Source organism: Danio rerio, chromosome 23, assembly GCF_049306965.1.
Source record: "Danio rerio strain Tuebingen ecotype United States chromosome 23, GRCz12tu, whole genome shotgun sequence".
Taxonomy (NCBI): Eukaryota; Metazoa; Chordata; class Actinopteri; order Cypriniformes; family Danionidae; genus Danio; species Danio rerio.
This window is the reverse complement of record NC_133198.1, coordinates 1,472,501-1,495,907: the sequence shown is the minus strand read 5'-3', so window position 1 is coordinate 1,495,907 and position 23,407 is coordinate 1,472,501. Positions and strand designations below refer to the sequence as shown.

Sequence of the window (23,407 nt, the reverse complement as noted above, 5' to 3'; positions counted from 1 at the left end):
TTTATTTGTTATTTAAAGAGCACATTAGTGTCATGCACCTATTCAGGTACAAAATCTGCATACTCAATGCTTATTATACACACAGGGATGCACACAAATATATTTAAACATAAAAATTAAAGGATTAAAATGTAAAAATATGTCATATTCTCTACATAAATAAACCCCCGCCCCCCCAAAAAAATCCAGATGTGATTAGTTAATTTATTCATGACAATTTACAACTGTTTAGTGTTATTAATATTATTGTATACACACCCGCACTCTGTTGTTTGAGGGGAAAGGTGCGTTCACGTTTTACCGGATCCGGCACTTGATATTTGGTATTGTTTCATTTCGATGTCGATACAAACATGCAGAAGATCTGACAAACGACAAATCATTTAAACGATTCTTTTATTTAGAAAATCTATATATTAAAACAAGGTGCATTTTCAGATTTAACCCTTTTTAAAAACCCATAATAAAGGCGCTTTAAGAAATAGTTTGGAAACAAATCTTTGTTATACCCAAAACACACAAAACTCTTTAAGAGAACAAGAACAACCATTTTAGAGCAGGCGCCTGGTCCACAGACTGTTTTTCCCACCCTTAAAATAGCAAAAGTGTATTCGTACATACCCTAAAGCCTGATTTATACTTCTGCGTCAAGTGACCGGCGTAACCCACGGTGCATGCAACGCGCATGGCTGTGCATTTATACTTCTGCTGCTGTCTCTGTCGGTCTGCATTAACACTTCCGAAACGCTAGTTGGCAGTGAGGTGTAAATCTTCCTCTGTGTCGAGTTTCTTCGCTGCTTTTTTTCGTTTCCTGAACACTTCCTGAATGTACAAGTAGCTCAAACTCGCTTATTTTGAGGCAGGAACTGGCGAACGTGCAACAACTTTAACCATGAGGTAAACACAAAACAAAACTTTCCATCCAGAGCTCCTTAACGGCACTCCACACTTGTAAACAATCGCTCGCGCCATTCGCGTGGCTCTCGGTCCCGCCCAGACTCGTCAGCGCTACCAAGCCGACCAATCACAGAGCTTGCGCTACGCATTGTTGCGACGTGTAGTTACATTTTTTGAGAGGTGCACGTCAGCGACGGCCACGGCGAAGGGCTATGCGTCAGCGCCGTAGCATACGCCGACGTTTGACGCAGAAGTATAAATCAGCCTTTAGTGCTTCTGCACCATCCACTTTAGACTTTGTGCTTAAATCGTTAAAAAAAGTCCTAAATGTTTACGCCTTATCAGTTTTTTAGTCTAAATTAGAATTAATTCCATCTGAAAATAGCATTTTTCTAGAGAAATGTTATGTTGTAAGTCGTTATCGTAACATCCGATCGCACATTCTTTCCAGTATCGTGCAGCCCTAATAGATGGGCATTATGTATATTTGCCTGGCATTTGAAAAGGTCAGCACCTATTGTTTCCGAAGCACACAGTGCCTGTTTAAAATCCAGCATGGAGGCGGATGATGAGGGATTAATACCTGATGCATCACTCAGAGCCTCTCAAACACAGCTTCATTAACCCGCAGCGTGTTTTTATGCTGCTGTACATGTGCACGCCGCTGATACTAATGCCCTCAATATATTATCCACAAAGAAGAGGACTTATTATATTAGTAATGCATAATAATGTAATAAAAATGCTTTAGTGCTACGCTTATTGATTATACTGAAGTCTACTGTGAGTGTGTTTTACATATTGTTAACATTTCCTACATGCTGAGCTTGTTAAATTCAGCCATAAAAAGATTGCATGATGTTAAAAGTTAATGCTATTTATGTGTTAATAATTAATGCATTGTTTGAATATTCCAGTTGCTTACTTATTTAATACACTTTTTGTTTTTTACATTTAAGATGCATTGCTTATTTTGTTTAATAATAAATGATTGTTCATAATTTAACATTGTTTTTTTATCATAAATTAAAGATTGGGCTTTATTTTGGTGTCTGTGTCAAATTATACTCATACAATTTACTTTGAAAAAATACAAAATGCAGGTAAAAGTGCCAGATACTGTTTATAAAACATACAATATCATTATTATAAAAGTTCCATCATCATTCTGCATAAAATATTTATTTTTTATCATAAATATATATATTTATTTATTTTTTTTTAATATATATATATTATATTATTTATATACATATGTACAAAACAAATACTTTTCCCCTAACATTTACATATTAAAATATTTAAGAAGTGAAAAATACATACACTCTCCGGCCACTTTATTAGGTACACCTTACTAGTACCGTGCTGGACCCCCTTTTTGCCTTTAGAACCGCCTAAATCCTTCATGGCATAGATTTAACAAGCTGCTGGAAATATTCCTCAAAGATTTTGCTCCATATTGACATGATAGTATCTGACAGTTGCTGCAGATTTGTCGACTGCACATCCATGATGCCAATCTCTCGTTCCACCACATGCCAAAGCTGCTCTATTGGATTGAGATCTGGTGACTGTGGAGGCCCTTTAAGTTCCAACTGCTCATTAACACAAATCAGCCAATCACATGGCAGCAACTCAATGCATTTAGGCATGTAGACATGGTCAAGAGGATCTGCTGCAGTTCAGACTGAGCATCAGAATGGGGAAGAAAGGGGATTTAAGTGACTTTAATTGTGGCATGGTTGTTGCTGCCAGACGGGCTGCTCTGAGTATTTCAGAAACGGCTGATCTACTGGGATTTTCACGCACAACCATCTCTAGGGTTTACAGAGAATGCTCCGACAAAGAGGAAATATCCAGTGAGCGGCAGTTCTGTGGCCTTGTTGAGGTCAGAGGAGAATGGCCAGACTGGTTCCAGCTGATAGAAAGGCAACAGTAACTAAAAATAAATAAGCACTCGTTACAACCGAGCTCTGCAGAAGAGCATCTCTGAACACACAACACGGCCAACCTTGAGGCGGATGGGCTACAGCAGCAGAAGAGCACACCGGGTGCCGCTCCTGTCAGCTAAGAACAGGAAACTGAGGCTACAATTCACACAGACTCACCAAAACTGGACAATAGAAGATTGGAGAAACGTTGCTGCTCTGATGAGTCTCCATTTCTGCTGACACATTCAGATGCTCGGCTCACAATTTGGCCTCAACAACATGAAAGCATGGATCATCCTGCCTTGTATCAGCGGTTCAGGCTGGTGGTGGTGGTGTAATGGTGTGGGGGAGATTTTCTTTGGGTCCATTAGTACCAATTGAGCATCAACGCCACAGCCTACCTGAGTATTGCTGCTGACCATGTCCATCCCTTTATGAGCACAGTGTCTCCATCTTTGATGCTCGCTTTGAACTGCAGCAGATCCTCTTGATCATGTCCACATGCCTAAATGCATTGAGTTGCTGCCATGTGATTGGCTGATTTGCATCAACGAGCAGTTGGACAAGTGTACCTAATAAAGTGGCCGGTGAGTGTTTATGTAATTAATTATTTATTTATTTAAGCTGTCAATTAACTGACAAATCCCTAACACCTAGTGTTTTAAAAGAAAGTGCCAATTGTGGTCAGGCAATCACAGTAAAAATCTAGCAAGGTCATAATATTTTGCTCAGAAATATTATTTTTTAAGGAGACATTCTAATGTAGAGAGAAAATGAGCTGTATTACACTGCAATGGTTTGATGCTTAAAAGCCTCTTTTCGTCCTTGACCCATATATATAATTGATACCTGAATTAATTATTAAACCAGCCATTAAGACTGCATTAATATTTGCTTTGCCTTTCTAAAGAGCACTTCTGACTTTTTAAGTCTTGTTGAAAACCCAATGCTTTCCTGCTCAGTCTAATAACAAATGTAAATGCACACTGTTAACTACTGGCTTATAATTACATACTTATAAGGTATTAACTGATTATTAGCACTTACAAAGTATGATCTTATTTTACATCCCTAATCCTGTCTAATACAACAACCCAACTACTAACTAATAATAAGCAGTTAATTATTAGCTTATGAAGCTAATGCTCTTAGTTGATAGTTTGTTAATAGTTTGAACTGGAATTTAAAACAAAGAGTAACTCTTTACAATAAGGTTCTGTTAATTAATGCATTAACCAACATGAATAAACATTGAACATTTTTATTAGTTCTCATTAGCAAATGAAATAGTTGATCATTGTTAGTTCATGTTTACTCACAATGCAACAACCAATGTTAACAAGCATGTATTTGGATGTTAATAATGCATTAGTAAATGTTGAAATAGGAATAATAAATGCTGTACGAGTAGTGTTCATAATTAGTCCGTGTTAGTAAATACATTAACTAATAAAATCTTATTGTTATGCAAAAAATCCAAAGTCATGCAATTTTAAGTTATAGTAAAATTAACAAATAGATGAAATTAAATGAACAATAATTTAAATAAAATGAAATTTTATTTTATAAATAAATAAAATAAATAAATGTTTTAAATTAAAATAAAATAAATAAACAAAATTAATTTAAATTAAATTTAAATTCAATTAAAATGAATTAAGTAAAATAAAAAAAAATAAAAAATAAATGACCGTAAATTAAAAATAAATTAAATTAAGTTAAATTAAATTAAGCAAACAAAATAAAATACAATTTGAAATGCAATTAAAACTGAATTAAGTAAAATAAAATAAAAAAATTTAATTAAATTAAAAATCTATTAAATTAAAATTTAATTAAATTTTAATTAAATTAAATAAAAATGAGCAAACTAAATAAAATACAATTTTAAATTTAAATAATTAAACAAAATAAAATAAAGTTTAAATTAAATGAAAATTAAATTAAGTAAAATAAAATAAAATAAAAATAAATAAATAAAAAAATCTATTAAATAAAATTTAATTAAATTTAAATCAAAACAAACAAAATACTTTTTTAAATTAAATGTAATTAAAACAAGAAAATAAGAAAACTGTAATTTAATTAAAATTAAATTAAAGTATTCTCAGATATCAACAAATCACCATTGAACCAAATAGTACATTGAGAGCAAATGTCCTGAACTCAACTCAGACATGAACGCGCTGAGAATCTGCAACTCCTGCTGAACTTTTAAAAGTGTCAGATCTGATCTGAGAACAGTCTGACCGCCACTGAGCGTTTCTCTCCCACAAGCCCTTTTCATCAGTGTCTCTCATATTTAGACTGCTATCAGATGCTGACATTTAGATGAATGCTGAGCCTCAGGAGTGAATCTAACCTTTTTGCCCTCAGACAGACAAGCACGAACCCGAGTGTGAGTGTGTGTGTGTGTCAGATCTCTCACAGATCGTCCTGATATCACACTTCCCCTGAATCCACCAGTTCTGCAGCCAATCAGAGAGCAAGTGAATTTGGCAAGACTCTACTGTTGAAAAATTCCAAAGCCTATTCCAAAGAATATGTTTCAAAGTAAGATTTGCCACCAAAAATCATTCCATTTGCTGTAACACAGAGAAAGTTGTGACCAAATTAAGCTCAAAATCAGCCCAGAGTGGATGAAAACGACCCGACAGCACATAAATGTACCTGAAGCCGACGATGGGGAACTCTTTGCAGATGTTGCACTTGGCCTGATGTTTCGCCGTCTCTGCCGCAGCAACTCGGTGTAGAACCGGCAGCCAAACCATAGACTGCGGCTCCAGCCTCATCCAATCAATAAACTGCCTCGGCTCCAGCTCAACCTTATTGGTCACCTGAGGAAAAACAGACGAAAAACAGCAGCCAATCAGAGAGCGATTCCTGGAAGCCCATAAACAGCAGGAGAGAATGACTCGTAAACAATGCAGGCCCTCTGAAATCAAGAATATTTTGCTCGCAGACCATCATAAATGACTGTCACTCGCACGGCTGCTTTTATAGAGATATAACAGCCTCATAAATATTCCCGGCGTTCAGAGAATTCAGTGATGCCGGCTGCAGTCGCTGGGTTATTTTAACATGCACAATGCCGGGAATGTTAGCTAATGGGAATGAATATTTCACTGTGTCATCATGAAGCATAAAGGTTCAATACAGGTTCACGCTCCTCACAAAAAACAAATGTGTGTGTGTATGTTAATGAAGCCATTGAGGAAAGAGATTCTGAAAGGAGTTGATAAAGACACACAACATAAGTACACAAACAGAAGTTTACATAAAGCTGAAGTCAAAATAGCCCCCTGTGATTTTTTTTTTTTTTTTTTTTTTCAAATATTTCCCATATGATGTTTAACAGATTCAGGAATTTTTTCACAGTATTTCCTGTAATATTTTTTCTTCTGGAAAAAGTCTTATTTGTTTCATTTCGGCTAGGATGAAAGCAGTTTTTAATTTTTTTAAGCCATTTTAAAGTGAATATTATCAGCCCACTTAAGCAGTGCTTGTTTTGGATTGGCTACAGAACAAACCACTGTCAGGGTGCTTTCACACCTAGACTTTTGTAACGGAACCGGTCTCGTTTACTCAGTTAGCATGGTTCGTTTGGCATGTGTAAAACGAGAATCCAGCAATCACAACCGGATCCGCGCCAAAACAATCGCTCAGAGATCGCCTAAACGAGGTGGTCTCGGCTAGATCGAAACAAACTCAGGAGCGGATCAATTCTAGTGAGAAAGCAATACTATCTGAGCCTGGCTATATTACAGTGTCTTATGGATATGTAATGGAGTCTGCTGCAAATGCACAGGAACTCCCGAATGCCCGCAAACGAGTGATAATCTCCCGGAAATCGCGCGTCTTCCTCTCGTTCCTCAAATATGTCATGCACCTTTCTCACCCTTCCACCACCGCATCCCTCTTCGCTCTTCAGACACGTCGCACACACCCTGTCAAACCCCACCAAACCACCACCCCTCGAGCTGAGCGAGACTCTGCAAAATAAATCCTGAAACTCTGACCACTGTGAGGAGAGTTTACTCACACGTGACTTGTTTTAGCTATTTTGGTCCAATTTGAAACTTTGCCGTTTGAAAGCGACCGCTCCAAGAACAAAGAGCAACAATATAACAACTTTAATCCTTGTTTCGGAACAAATGAATCGGTTCACAGGTGTGAACGCACCCTTAGACTTGCCTTTAATGTCATTTTAAGCTAAATGCAGTCACCTGCAATCCAGCCTGTGCAGATCAATGTTATACACACAGATCACTAACGAACTCCACCCTTTCAGAACTACAAGTGCCAGTCATGCACCACACACACTCACCGGTTCCTAATCCCGTTTGATTACACTCACTCAGCTGAAGCAGCTCAAAGACTGATTAGTTGGACTATTTATCCAGCACACACACACACACACATCTATGCTGAGTCTTGTTATACTGTTTGTGAACAGTACGATGCGTTTTCCTTGCCTTCAGTGTTTGAACCTTGCTTTGTTTTGTTTTACATAGTCTGCTGCCTGCCCCTTGACCATCTGCCTGTTATATGACTCCCACTCAAGATTTGCCATCTGATTTTCCCTGTGTTGACCATTGCTTGCCTGTATATACCTGTTCATAAACCTACATTTGGATTAGCACCTCCGTTGTGTGGAGTTTGCCTGTTCCCCCATGATCCGCATGGGTTTCCTCCGGGTGCTCCGGTTTCCCCACAATTCAAAGACATGCGGTACAGGTGAATTGGGTAGGCTAAATTGTCCGTAGTGTATGAGTGTGAATGAGTGTTTATGGATGTTTCCCAGAGATGGGTTGCAGCTGGAAGGGCATCCGCTGTGTAAAAACATGTGCTGGATAAGTTGACGGTTCATTCCACTGTGGCGACCCCGCATTAATAAAGGGACTAAGCTGAAAATAAAATGAATGAATCATTGATTCCCAGAGATGGGTTGCGGCTGGAAGGGCATCCGCTGCGTAAAAACTTGCTGGATAAGTTGGCGGTTCATTCCGCTGTGGCGACCCCGGATTAATAAAGGGACTAAGCCGACAAGAAAATGAATGAATGAATCATTGAAGTATGAAAACACAATCATTAAGCACATTATATATGAGCTTTTAAGTCAAGAATAGAGCAGCTGTAGATATATTTATAAATGGCTATTAATGTAGAGTAAATGCTTAACAAATAATGAATAACGGTTTGCTAACGCTTAACAAAGGATCTATAGTGTGTAATTATAAATGTTACCCTAACTTTTGATGCACATTTTTTGATTGAACTGACACATTCAGCAAGTCTGTTGTTCATGTTAAATGAAATAAAAATAAATAAATACCATTCATCTTTATTTCTCAGGCGCTTTTACAGTGTAGATTGTGTCAAAGCAGCTTAGCATAGAAGTTCTAGTAAACTGAAACGGTGTCAGTCCAGTTTTCAGAGTTGAAGTTCACTTCAGTTCAGTGTGGTTTGATTTTCACTACTAATATCCACTTGTTTTGTGGCTGAACTTCTCAAACAGCTTGTATTTCAAGGTTTATCCTTTCTGTGTTTTCCATAATAAAGTGAGCAGATCCTGTTTGTACGCACTAAGGAATGAGCTGAAAATATTCCCTGCGCTATTGTCAGACCGCCACAGATGCGGCCCATGGGTCTCGTTTTGACCCTGGAACATTCCTGTAATTCTCATATTTCATTTGCACAAAACAAACAAGACAATGGCAAATAAACCATCAAATAAGACAGTGATTAAAGGATTTTGGCAGGCATTCCTGTGTAGTACGGCAGCAGCAAACTTGGCAAGGAAGTCAGTGGTGAAACACACTGATGGAAGAGTCATTAAATGTCACTTAGCATTGAGAAACACACACACATGGTTTGAGAGGACTCTTCATTGGCGTGATGGAGTTTATACTGGAAAAAGCACTTATTATATTCAGTTGAAGTCTGAATTATTAGCCCTCATATTTTCCCCCAATTTCAGTTTAGCGGAGAGAAGATTTTAATAGTTTTAATAACTCATTTCTAATAGCTGATCTATTTTCTCATTGCCATGATGACAGTAAATAATATTAGACTAGATATTCTACAAGACAATTCTATACAGCTTAAAGTGACATTTAAAGGCTTCACTAGGTTAATTAGGGTAAAGTTAGGGTAATTAGGCAAGTCATTGTATAACAGTGGTTTGTTCTGGAGACAATCCTAAACAAACATAGCTTAACGGAGCTCATAATATTGGTAATAAAACAATTAAAAACTGAAAACTGAAAAAAAGACTGTCAACCTAGGAGCCACCGCACCAAAGGCACAGTGTGACAAGTTCTTGGCCAGAAGACCTCAATAACTGGCCAGAGGACTGTGCATGTCAACGTTTTTGGATATAAAGAGGGAGCCTGACCATTCGGAGCTCTATGTGTACAGGTCCTCGTGAAGCCTGCAGGTTGGTGGTTGAACGTTGGACTAACAACCCACTTAATAGAAATTAGATGTTAGGAAACACCAGCATGGTGCGGCTAAATACATTTATATTTACATTTAGCAGACATTTTTATTCAAAGCAACTTACAAATGAGGACAAATGAGGAGTGGAGACTAAATAGTTGAGTTATTAGTGGTTTCTTGAAGACAGCGAGTGACTCTGCTGTTCTGATGCAGTTAGGGAGTTCATTCCACCAACTGGGCAGATTGAACGCGAGAGTTCGGGAAAGTGATTTCTTCCCTCTTTGGGTTGGAACCACGAGGCGACGTTCAGTCACAGAACGCAAGTTTCTGGAGGGCTCATAAATCTGCAGAAGTGAGAGCAGATAAGAAGGAACAAATCCAGAAGTCGCTTTGTAAGCAAACATCAGAGCTTTGAATTTGATGCGAGCAGCAACTGGCAGCCAGAGCAAACGGATGAGCAGCGGAGTGACGTGTGCTCTTTTAGGTTCATTAAAGACCACTCGTGCTGCTGCGTTCTGAAGCAGCTGAAGAGGTTTGATAGAGTTAGCTGGAAGCCCGGCTAGTATTAACTTCGATGTAAGCATCCCCTGAGAGTAAAGCCTCCTTTCCACTGCACACGACAAGCGACAGACCGGAAGTCATTCATTTCCAATGGAGAGTAGTGCGGAAGCTGAGTTCCAATTATCTCCGTATGCGGAAAATTCAGATCCAAATTGAGCTGCGGATCCGCTGAAATATTTTAACTTCTTCGACTAGACCGTACGCGACCGCCCGACCGGATGTGATGTATTTCACTGTTGTACAAGCAGGTCTGTGTGCACGAGATGAGAAATACTAGGTTTAGTTTTTTTTTTGTTATTTTTTGAACTAGAAAATGTCTACATTAACAATAAAACATTTATATTCATAAATGTAAGCAATAAAGTCATACAAATATAATTTTTTATATCGTTTCCACATTCCCTCCTCTATTTTTAATGGTCTAAAAACAAGAATTTACAAGACCAGAGTGGCAGAACCCTGACAGTTTGTAGTCACCATAACAACTTGCATGTCCTGCAGAGACGGGAAATACGCAAAATTAGAAAAATACTCATCAATTATGCCCTGAAATCAAACTTTACGTTTTTTTTCTAAGCGAGAACATAGTTCTTTTAAAGTCAAATCGGCAGTTTATGTATAAGAGCTGCGCGTTTTTAAATATTTCGGACTCTGAGCTCCAGGCGGTCAGCAGCAGCTCTGAGAACAGCGCACTGCCGACAGAAGCTTTATATCGGCCAGACCATCTCAGGAACTCCTGCTGGATCTCATATCTTGCATCTCTACTGTTAAAACGTGATATATAATTAATCTTGTGTTAACCCTTAATAAATTGCATTACCACACACCTACCCTTAAACCCAATCCTCAACCCAGTGGCAAAGTCTGAATGCCAGAAGAATGAATTACAAGAACTCAAAGCATATCCTCGTAAACCACCTCTGTTTACAAACTCTGTTTACTTAAGCGAAATCCCAGCAAACGTTAATCACGTAAACAAAATCCCATGAGCGTGTATTTTACTAGGTTCCACCTAAAGACTATAAATAGACTTTGGTTGCGTCTTTGTTGTACTGTGTGACGGTAGACGAAGAGATTTAAGCAGATTCAAAACAGAAACAAAATCTTTTCCTTGGGGAGGTCAGTTCAATTGCATTCTTAAGACCTCTGAAACACATTTTAAGACTAATCAAGACTTTATTTGTATACAAAGGGATTTTTTATGACTTTTTTAATGATCCGCAGACACCCTGCTGTCCTTTCTGTCTTCCCTCCACTCCTCATTCGTTTATTTCCTCTGTCAGTTTTGATCTTTGTGCTGTGTGGTCCTCCTTCAAAAGCCTCAGTGATCAGTTATTTGCTGTACTCTTCAGCTGTCTGTCTGTCTGTCTGTCTGTCTGTCAGCTGTGACTGAATCTCTCCTCTTCATTTATAATAACAGATTCTCTCTCTTCAATAGCCTCTGCTGAGTGTCAGAGAGCAATCAAAGCAGTCAGAGGAGAGACAGACAGGACTGACAGATGCAGAGGCAGATAGGACTGACAGATGGGCAGAACAGACAGATTGATAGAATGATGACGGGAATAAAATATAGACAGAATGACGGAATGACAAACACATATACAGAAAAAACACATCATGACAAACAGATGGAATGGATAAAAAAGACAGACAGACTAGACGGACGGACAGACAGACAGACGGACGGACGGACAAACGGGCGGACGGACGGACGGACGGACGGACGGACGGACGGACGGACAGACAGACAGACAGACAGACAGACAGATAGATAGATAGATAGATAGATAGAATCTATAAAAATAAACGAAAACTTTCTCTCTCTCTCTCTCTCTCTCTCTCTCTCTCTCTCTCTCTCTCTCTCTCTCTCTGTCTCTCTCTCTCTCTCTCTGGTTAACATGTGTATTTATAGTCTTCCAGTCTAACAGATGCAGGATTTACTCCAGTGAAATAACTGGAGGACAAAAATATGAAGACCCAGTCTGACAACACCATTAACACACACACACACACACAAACACACACACACACACACACACTGATCCCGCATGAGGGAATATGAGGATATCATGAGCAGACGGCATCAATGATTCACACAGCTCCATAACTCAACAAGACATCACTCATACAAGCAGACATAGAGTACCATACTGAAACACACATCACTGTCTGTCTGTGTGTGCGTGTGTGTGTCTGAGTGAGAGATATTATAATATAATATAATATAATATAATATAATATAATACAATATAATATAATATAATATAATATAATATAATATAATATAATATAATATAATATAATATAATATAATATAATATAATATAATGTAATATAATGTAATGTAATTTAATGTGTGTTTATATAGCGCATTTATTGTGTATGGCCATACACCCAAAGCGCTTCACAATCATGAGGGGGGGTCTCTCCACACCACCACCAGTGTGCAGCATCCACTTGGATGATGTGATGGCAGCCACAGGACAACGGCGCCAGTGCTTCACCACACACCAGCTATTGGTGGAGTAGAGGGACAGTGATAGAGCCAATTCGGTAGAGAGGGGATGATTGGGAGGCCATGATGTTAAGGGCCGATAGAGGGACTTTGGCCAGGACACCGGGGTTACACCCCTGCTCTTTCACGAGAAGTGCCTTGGGATTTTTAATGACCACAGAGAGTCATGACCTCGGTTTAACGTCTCATCCGAAAGACGGATAATATAATATAATAAATATAATATAATATAATTAATATGATTAATATAATATAATATAATAAATATAATACAATATAATATAATATAATATAATATAATAAAATATAATATAATAAATATAATATGACATATTATAATATAATATATTATAATATAATATAATATAATATAATAAATAAAATAAAATATAATATGGTATAATATAATATAATATAATATAATATAATATAATATAATTAATATAATATAATATAATATAATATAATATAATATAATATAATATAATAAAATATAATATAATATAACACTTAATATAATATAATATAATATAATATAATATAATAATATAATAAATATAATATAATATGATATGATATAATATAATATAATAATATAATATAATATAATATAATATAATATAATATAATATAATATAATATAATATAATATAATATAATATAATTAATATAATATAATATAATTAATATAATATAACATGATTTCTTTATTTGTGTATGTATTTATTCATTCATTACATTGTAGGGATATAGCACGCATAACAAGACCAGCAATCTTTGTCCTTGTGGGAACTTTTTTGTGTTAGTGTTAATGTATATTTGTGTACTTGTGTTTGTTAATATTTGTGTGTGCGTGTGTTCGTATGTGTGTGTGTTCGTGTTTGTGCTTGTGTTGACTCACATGCTGGAAGCAGCTGCGGACGCTGGGCTCGATGTTGCTCCCGCCGAACGCTGCCACCTCGCCCAGCTGCCGGGGGATCTGAATGGCATCATGCAGAAGGAGACCCAACTGCCTCTGGTCACACGTCCCGCCCGCAGACGCCACCTGATTAAACAGACCTGACACACACACACAACAAACACTTTAAAACTCTGAACCTCTACATTTACATCATCATGCTCTAGGCTTGCTTAGAGAGATGTAAAAGATGTGAGCACGACAACCCCTTCCAGAGCCTCTTCACAAAGAAAATAATGGAAAAGGATGCAGGAGAGTGAGTTTAATAAACTGTCTATAGCAGTGGTCCTCAAACTTTTTTCATCAAGTACCACCTCAGAAAAAAATTGTCTCTCCAAGTACCCAGTACTGAAATACAGTAGCATAGTAAGCACAATAAAGCAGCTACAGTTCTATACAGTTCAAAAACGTGGCAGATTAATTCCTATTATTAAGAATATTTATTATTGTCAGCCACTTTAAACATAAATAGTCTGAACGTTAACACTGTAATGTGCTTATATGTAAAAAAACAAAAAAAAACAATAAAAAAAAGTCAACATTTAAATTAAAATGTGTAAAAGGTAAAAAGAAAAGAGCTTTACTTAAATGTAAAGTATTAACATATGGTAGCCAATTCATCAACACCTGAAAATGTTGCCTGGACCTCAGAAATGTAGGCTATATGTGTCATATAATGAATATTATTATATGTCATATTCATATATAAATAATTTTTTAGACATTTTGAAATATATGTAGCATGTACATATTACAAATTGGATTCCTCCGCGTACCACTAGAAGTACACGTACACGTACCACAGTTTAAGAACCACTGGTCTATAGGAAACACTCTGACACCCAAAACTTGCACCAGTTTTTTTAACATTTGCACCAGACTCTAAGAAGAAAAAAACAAAGATGAAGACAATAATGAAGAAGAAGAAGAATGAGAAGAAAAACAAGAAGAGCATCTCTGAGCACAAGACACCAAACCTTGAAGAACTACAGCAGAAGAGAAGGAAGAGAAAAAAGAGGAGGAGGAAGAAGAAGAGGAATCAAACCTTAATAGTTTAACAGTTGAACTGCTGCTGGTATTCAGTGGTGTAAAGTAAACTAATTACAAATACTCAAACTACTTTAATTGAGTATTTTTTACTCAGGAATTGTAATTTAGTAAGTAGTTTTATAAATGTGTACTTTTACTCTCGCTTGAGTACATTTTTAGTGCTGTATCTGTACTTTTACTCCACTACTTTTCTTCAACCTGCAGTCACTACTGTATTATTTCTTGTCTATGGGGATTAGAAAAATCAGTCCTGTGACTCCTGTCCAATCAAATCTCACATAGAAGGTAAATAATGAGCTACCTCAAAACAGGGTTGATCTAAAGAAATATATCAATGCAATTCAAATTTATAATATATGAAATGATGTTTACTTTAAACTTTTTATAAAAATATATTTATGTTATTCAATAATAATGATTTATATATATATATATTTTTTTTTTTTTGTCAAATAATTTTGTGGCATCGGTAATAATAATCGGTTTAAGCATCATTTTGGCACCGGTACTGTTTAAAAATATTGATTCAGCAGCGGTATTGAAATAACCCCAAACGATTGCCAACTCTACCTCAAAACATGTGCGCTTTATAATTGCAGCAAACTGTTTGGAAGCATTAAAAGTGTACACGATGTCCAAAATCTGTTAAGATGCAGGTCACTGATGAGAAGATGACGGATGTTTACTGTATGATGACCGAAATGGCCTGAACATCCAGCAGCAGATGTCATTATGATGTCAGAATGAAGTTGTACCCCAGTGTCATGGGGATGTTGCATTTTGTTTTTCCATGAAATATGCAAGTGTCAGCAAAATGACGTTGGATGTTTGCTCGACATTGAATTTTGGTCACTTCAAAACACAACCTTAAGTCAACCAAATATCAACGTCATTTGATTTTGTTATTGAACAACTAGCGTTGTCCTTAGATGCTGACTAGACAATCATTTATTCATTTTCTTGTCGGCTTAGTCCCTTTATTAATCCGGGGTCGCCACAGCGGAATAAACCACCAACTTATCCAGCACATGTTTGTACGCAGCGGATGCCCTTCCAGTCGCAACCCATCTCTGGGAAACACCCACACACACACACTCATACACTATGGACAATTTAGCCTACCCAATTCACCTGTACCGCATGTCTTTGGACTGTGGGGGAAACCGGAGCACCCGGAGGAAACCCACGCGAATGCAGGGAGAACATGCAAACTCCACACAGAAACGCCAACTGAGCCGAGGTTCGAACCAGCGACCTACTTGCTGTGAGGCAACAGCACTACCTACTGCGCCACTGTGTCACCGCTGACTAGACAATCTAACCTAATATTAACGTCCTATGATGTGGTGTGCCTGCTGGCCAACAACTCGATGCACCACTGAATGTTACGTTTCCACACACATGCACAAATTACATGTAAACATATCAGCTTTTCACAGCGTAATACTCACTACTCATTACTCTTGAGTATTTTTGAAAGAGCTACTTCATACTAATACTTTGAGTAATATTTACAACAGATACTTTTACTTTGCTTTTACTTTTGCACTACATTTTTAAGCAAGTAATGGTACTTTTACTTGAGTATGATTTTCAGTACTCCTTCCACCACTGCTGGTATTTTAAACAATCCAAGCTCATCAGTGCCCTTACTAGTGCCTGTGTTCATGTACACGACCTACTGATACATGATCTTTGAAGCTAGGGATCTGATGACAGAGTTTCTGTCTCTGAGTGATGTGCTGCATGTGTGTGGTGGGATGTTCTGATCTCTGCATTCATGAGTGTAGTCTGGCTTCAGTCCAGTTGCAGGGTTTACAGAATGTTCTGTTTGTCGAGGTGAGAGCACGGGCTGAGTGTTAATCCCCTCACAATGGCCTTGTCTTGTATTGTCGTGTTCTGTTGGGCTCACGGTTTCTGTTTTCCACCGCTTTGTGCTTCCGTGTTATTTCATGTCTTTTGTGGCGCATGGCTGGTGTGATCTTCAGTGGGCAACATGCTTGTGTGATGTTTCGCATTGTGAACAAGCAGCTTGTGCGTTTTTCCATTAGATGCCAGCACTTCTGTCATCTTTTGTTAGGGCACATGGCTTTGTTTGGTTTCTTTTCTATATGCCAGGGGTAGGAAGTGCCACAGTCCTGCAGGTTTTTAAACCGACCATACCTGCCAACATTTACTTGTGATTAAAGAGGATGGGATAAGGTTGGGATATCTTGGATGGGAGACTGTACCAGAGTTGAGGACTGGGGGGTGGGGGTTGGATGGGTTGACAGATTGTACCAAAGAGAGATAGGTTGAGAGATTGTACCGGCAGCTAGCTCTCCGCAACTCTCACATGGTCACCCACTAAAGCTAAGCAGGGCTGCGCCCGGTCAGTATCTGGATGGGAGACCACATGGGAAAGCTAGGTTGCTGCCGGATGTGGTGTTAGTGAGGCCAGCAGAGGGCGCCCAACTTGTGGTCTGTGTGGGTCCTAATGCCCCAGTATAGTGATAGGTACTCTATACTGCTCAGTGAGTGCTGTCTTCTGGATGAGACGTTAAACCAAGGTCTCTGTGGTCATTAAAAATTCCAGGATGTCCTCCTAACCCTCCCCATATCACAATTGGCTTCATCACTCTGTCTCCTCTCCACCAATCAGCTGGTGTGTGGTGTGCGGTCTGGGGCAAAATGGCTGCCATCACATCATCCAGGTGGATGCTGCACACTGGTGGTGGATGAGGTGAGGAGTTTTCCCAAGAAAAATTACAAAACGGGAGGGTGGCGGGAGATGGGCGGTAGATACAGGAGTCTCCTGGGAAAACAGGGAGGGTTGGGACAGTACCAACATTTGAGGATGGGGGCCGTGGGGTAGAGGGGGAGGGGGTCGGTATAATAAAAATTACAGGAGTTTTCTGGGAGAAAAAAAACAGGACAGTAGTGGGAAATGGGTGTGGAATCTGATGAGGGGTGGGTTGTAGGGGGTAAAATACAAATTATGTGAGATTTCCGGGAGATATAACAAAATAGGAGGGTTGCAGGAGACGAGTGTGAAATATGGGAGTCTCCTGAGAAAAACAGGAGTTTTGGGACAGCACCAATGTTCAAGGATGGTGGTTGGGGTGGTGTTGTGTGTCCTATTATAAACTACGGGAGTATTCTGGGAGAAGCAACAAAACGAGAGGGTGGTGGTAGATGGGATTGGAACAAGGAAGTCTCCCAGCAAAAATAAGAGTGTTGGGGCAGTACCAACATTTGAGAATGGGAGTGGGGTGGTGGTGGGTGCGGTATAATACAAATTACGGGAGTTTTCTGGGGGAGGTAATAAAACGGGGGCGTGGCGGAAGATGGATGTGGAATACGGAAGTCTTCTGAGAAAAACGAGAGTGTTGGGACATCAGAATGGGGAAGAAAGGGGATTTAAGTGACGTGGCATGGTTGTTGCTGCCAGACGGGCTGCTCTGAGTATTTCAGAAACTGCTGATCTACTGGGATTTTCACGCACAACCATCTCTAGGCTTTACAGAGAATGCTCCGACAAAGAGGAAATATCCAGTGAGCGGCAGTTCTGTGGGCGCAAATGCCTTGTTGATGAGGCCAGAGGTCAGAGGAGAATGGCCAGACTGGTTCCAGCTGATAGAAAGGCAACAGTAACTCAAATAAGCACTCGTTACAACCGAGCTCTGCAGAAGAGCATCTCTGAACACACAATACGTCCAACCTTGAGGCAGATGGGCTACAGCAGCAGAAGAGCTCACCGGGTGCCGCTCCTGTCAGCTAAGAACAGGAAACTGAGGCTACAATTCACACAGACTCACCAAAACTGGACAATAGAAGATTGGAGAAACGTTGCTGCTCTGATGAGTCTCCATTTCTGCTGACACATTCGCATGGTCTATGGTTGATGGACCTGTGTCCTGAGAGCTTCAGAGTGGTTCAGTAAGCTCAATTGTGAGTCACACACACACACACACACACAAACAGAGCTCAAGGTCAGCCAACAAGCAAGAGGCTGAAGCCTGTGTGATTGTCTGTCACTCAGCGAAACACTACAAACTGCTGACTCGAACCCAAACCACTGACCGAAAACACAAAACACACGCTTTCCATCCCAACATGCATCACTCTTGAAGTCTGCGGCACCAATCACATGGAGCCGCTAAACTAACACACACACACACACACCCTGAGTCACCACTGAAAACAGCCAAAAGCTCAATTATAGAGCGGTGCATCATGGGTATAAGAAAAACACTTGAAATCGACCAGCAAATAAGCCAAATATACACACCGCACACACACACTGCTGGCACACACAATCAATGCACTGCAAAACAGAACAGAAGGCTGCATTGTGCTGCTGTTGTTGGTGTGTTTGTGCAGAATCTGAGCTTACATTTATATTTCTCCTCCAGATGACCCTTGCAAAGAGAGAGCAGACCAATCTTCATGGACAGAACGCGGATTTTCCCGCTGCGACCCCTGTGGCAGAAAAAAAACACAATATAAATGAGAGAAAAACACACGGCACACATCTGAACGCAGCGCACTGGAGGAGATAAAGCACTGAAGGTCAGACGCTGAGCACATGTGACAACAAAATCAGCACATTACACCAGTTTCACCAAATTTACACGGGAAACTGCTTTGAAGAAAACCCAAGACCTCAAGTATTCATTAACACAACTGAAAGGCATGATTAGAAACATGATTAAAACTTAGGCTGTACTCTCACTATGTACAGTTGCCTTAATCCGGGCCAAAGCACGCTTGTCCCCCCTCCCGTCTCCCCCGACGGCCCGCACTCACATTCAATCGGGCCTGGGTGCTCTTACATTATCGATGATGCGCTGTTCAGTGAGCGCTCTCGCTCAGCACAGTGGAGATTTCTCTAGTTATATCGTGTCAGTGGTTTGATATGCAGTCAAATATTTCGCCAAACAGTCCTTAGGGATGCGGGGACACACAGTCAGATATTTCCCCGAACAGATCCGCCACTTTTGGCGCTCATAAACAATCATAAAGCCCTCGTGCTGCAGGAATGAGGAGGTCTGCTGAAGGTGCAGCTGTCGTGCAGTGAGGGGTTTCGTCTTTAATAAGCTACGGCAGTTTGCGTTCACTGAACAGTAAGAATGATTAATAAATACATATGAAACAGCCCCAAAAGTCACGTCTCGCTTTCAGGCTCAGGCGAGCTTTGCATTAGAGGTCTGCTTTCCCATGGCTGTCCCGTGGGCGCCGCGGGACCCGACCAGATTTCTAAATTTCCGAATAAATGGTGGGAGCGGTCGGTAACAGGTTTAATTTGGGACAGGAGCGGGCTGTCTAGCAATATCGCGGATATTGCTATGCGAATGAGAGAGAGAGAGAGAGCTTTGCCTGTGTGTGTGCTTGGTGCTTGTGTGTGTGTATGTTAGTGCGCGCACGCGCGAATGAGAGAGAGAGAGAGAGAGAGCTTTGCCTTTGTGTCTGCTTGGTGCTTGTGTGTGTGTTAGTGCGCACGCGCGTATGAGAGAGAGAGAGCTTTGTCTGTGTGTGTGTGCTTGGTGCTGTGTGTGTGTGTTTATACAGACAGCTTGGCTGTCTGGACTGTATAGCTGGGTGATTTTCGGTTTTGTTCTTTAGCGGGATCGGGCGCGGCGGGCAGAAAACAGGGCGGGTTCTTAATATAAGCGGGAGCGGTCGGGTTCGGGCTAAAACCTGGAAGGTGCGGGCGGGAGCGGGATTCAAAATTTAGTCCCGCGCAGATCTCTACTTTGCACTCACACTACAAGCATACCGCGCCAAAGCCCAAGTGAACCGCGCTCTGGCACACCTCTTCCAACCGGGCCAGGGCCGGCCAAGTGAACCGCGCTTGAGCCCGATTTAGCACACTCACACTTCTCAAACCATCTAGAAAACAGGTCTGGGCACGGTACGGATAGCATAGTGTGAGTACGCCCTTATTTACAGGCGCGCTTCTATAGTCCAGAAATTACGGCAGATCTTCAGCTCACTTTAATGTACAGTTTAATGTACAGAAAATTGTAACTATTTTAAAATGCTTTCCAAGTGCTTTTTCCAGCACATTTTTAAACATGATAGTTTTAATATTTAATTTCTTTTGTCTTTGCCATGATGACAAAATATTCCTCAGAGATTTTGCTCCATATTGTCATGATAGCATCACACAGTTGCTGCAGATTTGTCGGCTGCACATCCATGATGCCAATCTCCCGTTCCACCACATCCCAAAGCTGCTCTATTGGTTTGAGCTCTGGTGACTGTGGAGGCCATTTGAGTGCAGTGAACTCATCGTCATGTTCAGCAGTCTGAGATGATTGAGCTTTATGACATGCTGCGTTATCCTGCTGGAAGTAGCCATCAGAAGATGGAGACACTGTGCTCATAAAGGGATGGACATGGTCAGCAGCAATACTCAGGTAGGCTGTGGCGTTGATGCTCAATTGGTACTAATGGACCCAAAGAAAATCTCCCCCACACCATTACACCACCACCACCAGCCTGAACCGCTGATACAAGGCAGGGTGGATCCTTTAAATTTATTTGCTATACTTATTACATTTATAAGCAAAAAAAAGATTAGAAGTGTGTGTGTGTGTGTGTGCGCAGGACGTACGTGTCGTAGACGTTGAGCAGCCAGTTGAGGCTCATGTCCACACACAGCGGCACGTTGACCAGGTCTTTGTGCTCCTGCTCCAGGCCGTCATACACTGACGTCAGACAGTTGATGATCTCTGGAACCGAGAGCTGCTGAGAGTTCACTGTCAACTTGTGCTGCTGGAACATGGACTGAGCAACACCCAGATCCAGGAGATCCACTGAAACACACAGTCAGAGAGAGAGAAAGATGTCAGAAGCGAAGTCACGCACACACACACACACACACACACACACACACACACACACACACACACACACGCACGCACAAGCACAAGCACACATGCACACACACACACAGAAAGAAACCCCTGCTCACACTTCATTATTAGACCAATTAACAGCTCCAAACACACACACACACACACGCGCGCAAATCAAGAGGACATGAGGTGTGTAGGCAGTGCAAGATATCCAACACAAACACTCTGTGTGTTGTTGATTGGGGCTCTGTGAGTTAATTAAGGTGATGGAGTGAAGTAACACATCCATGCAGAGCTAAACATAAGCACACACACACACACACACACACACACACATACAAACACACTCATTAGCATACATACACATGCACACACAGACTCACATGTGCACATACAAATGGAGACTCATATGCACACACGCACGCACACCCACCAACACACACACACACACACGCACACATGCACACACACACATTCACTCACATGCACACAATCACATGCACACACAACCTCACGTGCACACATGCACACACACACACTCATGAACGTACACAGAAACTCACATGCAAACTTGCACATGCTCACACACACAAACAAACACACACAAACACACTCATTAGCATACATACACATGCACACACAGACTCACATGTGCACATACAAATGGAGACTCATATGCACACACACACACACACACACACACACACACACACACACACACACACACACACACGCGCACATGCACACACACACACATTTACTCACATGCACTCAATCACATGCACACACAACCTCACGTGCACACATGCACACACACACACACACACACACTCATGAACGTACACAGAAACTCACATGCAAACTTGCACATGCTCACACACACACACACACACGTGCGTACACATGCATACAAACACTCACATGCAATCATACTGATGCACGCACACAAACACCACACTCATGTGCGCATATACACATGCAAACACACACACACACACACACACATTCACTCCCGTGCACACATGCACACACAAACTCACGTGCACACATACAGACTCATGAACGCAGACATACACACTCATGAACGTATACAGAGACTCACATGCAAACTTGCACATGCTCACACACACACACACACACAGGTGTGTACTCATACATACATACAAACACTCACATGCAAACATACTGATGCACGCACACAAACACCACACTCATGTGCGCACATAAGCATGCAAACAAACAAACACACACACACACACACGCGCGCACACATACACACACATACACTCACGTCCACACACACTCTCATGAACGCACAGACATACACACTCATGAACGTACACAGAGACTCACATGCAAACTTGCAAATGCACACACACGCATGCACGCACGCGCACACACACAAACACGTCCACATAGACTTACAGCAGAGAGCTTTCTGCAGCCGGCGGATCTTCATCGCCGTCCTGTACGCAGAGAAGCGCACGTTGTTGAGGTCAGCTGGAGGCAAACAGAAGAGAAAGAGTCAGAAGAGTGAGCGACACTACAGCTGAACACACACACACACACACACACACACACTAATATTCCCTTACAACTCATTTAAAGCACAATATGTCAAGCTGCATGTTTACACACAGACAATGACTCACTTTTAAAGGGGCAGTTCACCCAAATATGTACATTATGGGTGTTTGGGTTGTATCGCACTAGAGTTGGTTTTCCCTCTTGGTGCGGTTCATTTGGGCAGGTGTGAATGTAGCAATCGTACTTGAGTGCGCACCAAAAGCCGACCAAAAACCCTAACCCTAATGCTTTTTGTACACCCTAAAGAAGAATGCTGAAAAGCTGTAGGGTGGCACAGTGGCTCAGTAGTTAGAACTGTAACCTTACATCAAGAAGGTCGCTGGTTCGAGTCCTGGCTGGGACAGTTGGCATTTCTGTGTGGAGTTTGCATGTTCTCCCTGTGTTGGCGTGGGTTTTTCCCCCACAGCCCAAACTCATGCGCTTTAGGGGAACTGATGAACTAAATTGGCCGAAGTGTATGAGTGTTTACGAATGTGAAAGTGTATGGGTGTTTCCCAGTACTGGGTTGCAGCTGGAGGGGCATCTGCTGTGCAAAACATATGCTGGAATAGTTGGTGGTTCATTCTGCTGTGGGGACCTTTGATGAATGAAGGGACTGAGCTGAACATGAATTAATGAACGGCTG

At 40.6% G+C, this 23,407-nt stretch overlaps 1 protein-coding gene across 22 annotated transcripts in view; it reads right to left on the bottom strand.

Moving 5' to 3' along the window:
* The window catches only part of utrn (utrophin), a 311,025-nt gene that overhangs the window by 56,912 nt on the left and 230,706 nt on the right, over nucleotides 1-23,407 (bottom strand). For all 22 annotated transcript variants that reach the window (XM_073939615.1, XM_073939623.1, XM_073939621.1 and 19 more), the window contains 5 exons: nucleotides 22,621-22,695; nucleotides 20,952-21,153; nucleotides 18,729-18,814; nucleotides 13,247-13,404; nucleotides 5,499-5,665 (listed from right to left, as the gene is read on the bottom strand). In XM_073939615.1, the coding sequence (XP_073795716.1) occupies nucleotides 5,499-5,665; nucleotides 13,247-13,404; nucleotides 18,729-18,814; nucleotides 20,952-21,153; nucleotides 22,621-22,695 (688 nt within the window). The remainder of the gene's footprint in view (nucleotides 1-5,498; nucleotides 5,666-13,246; nucleotides 13,405-18,728; nucleotides 18,815-20,951; nucleotides 21,154-22,620; nucleotides 22,696-23,407) is intronic.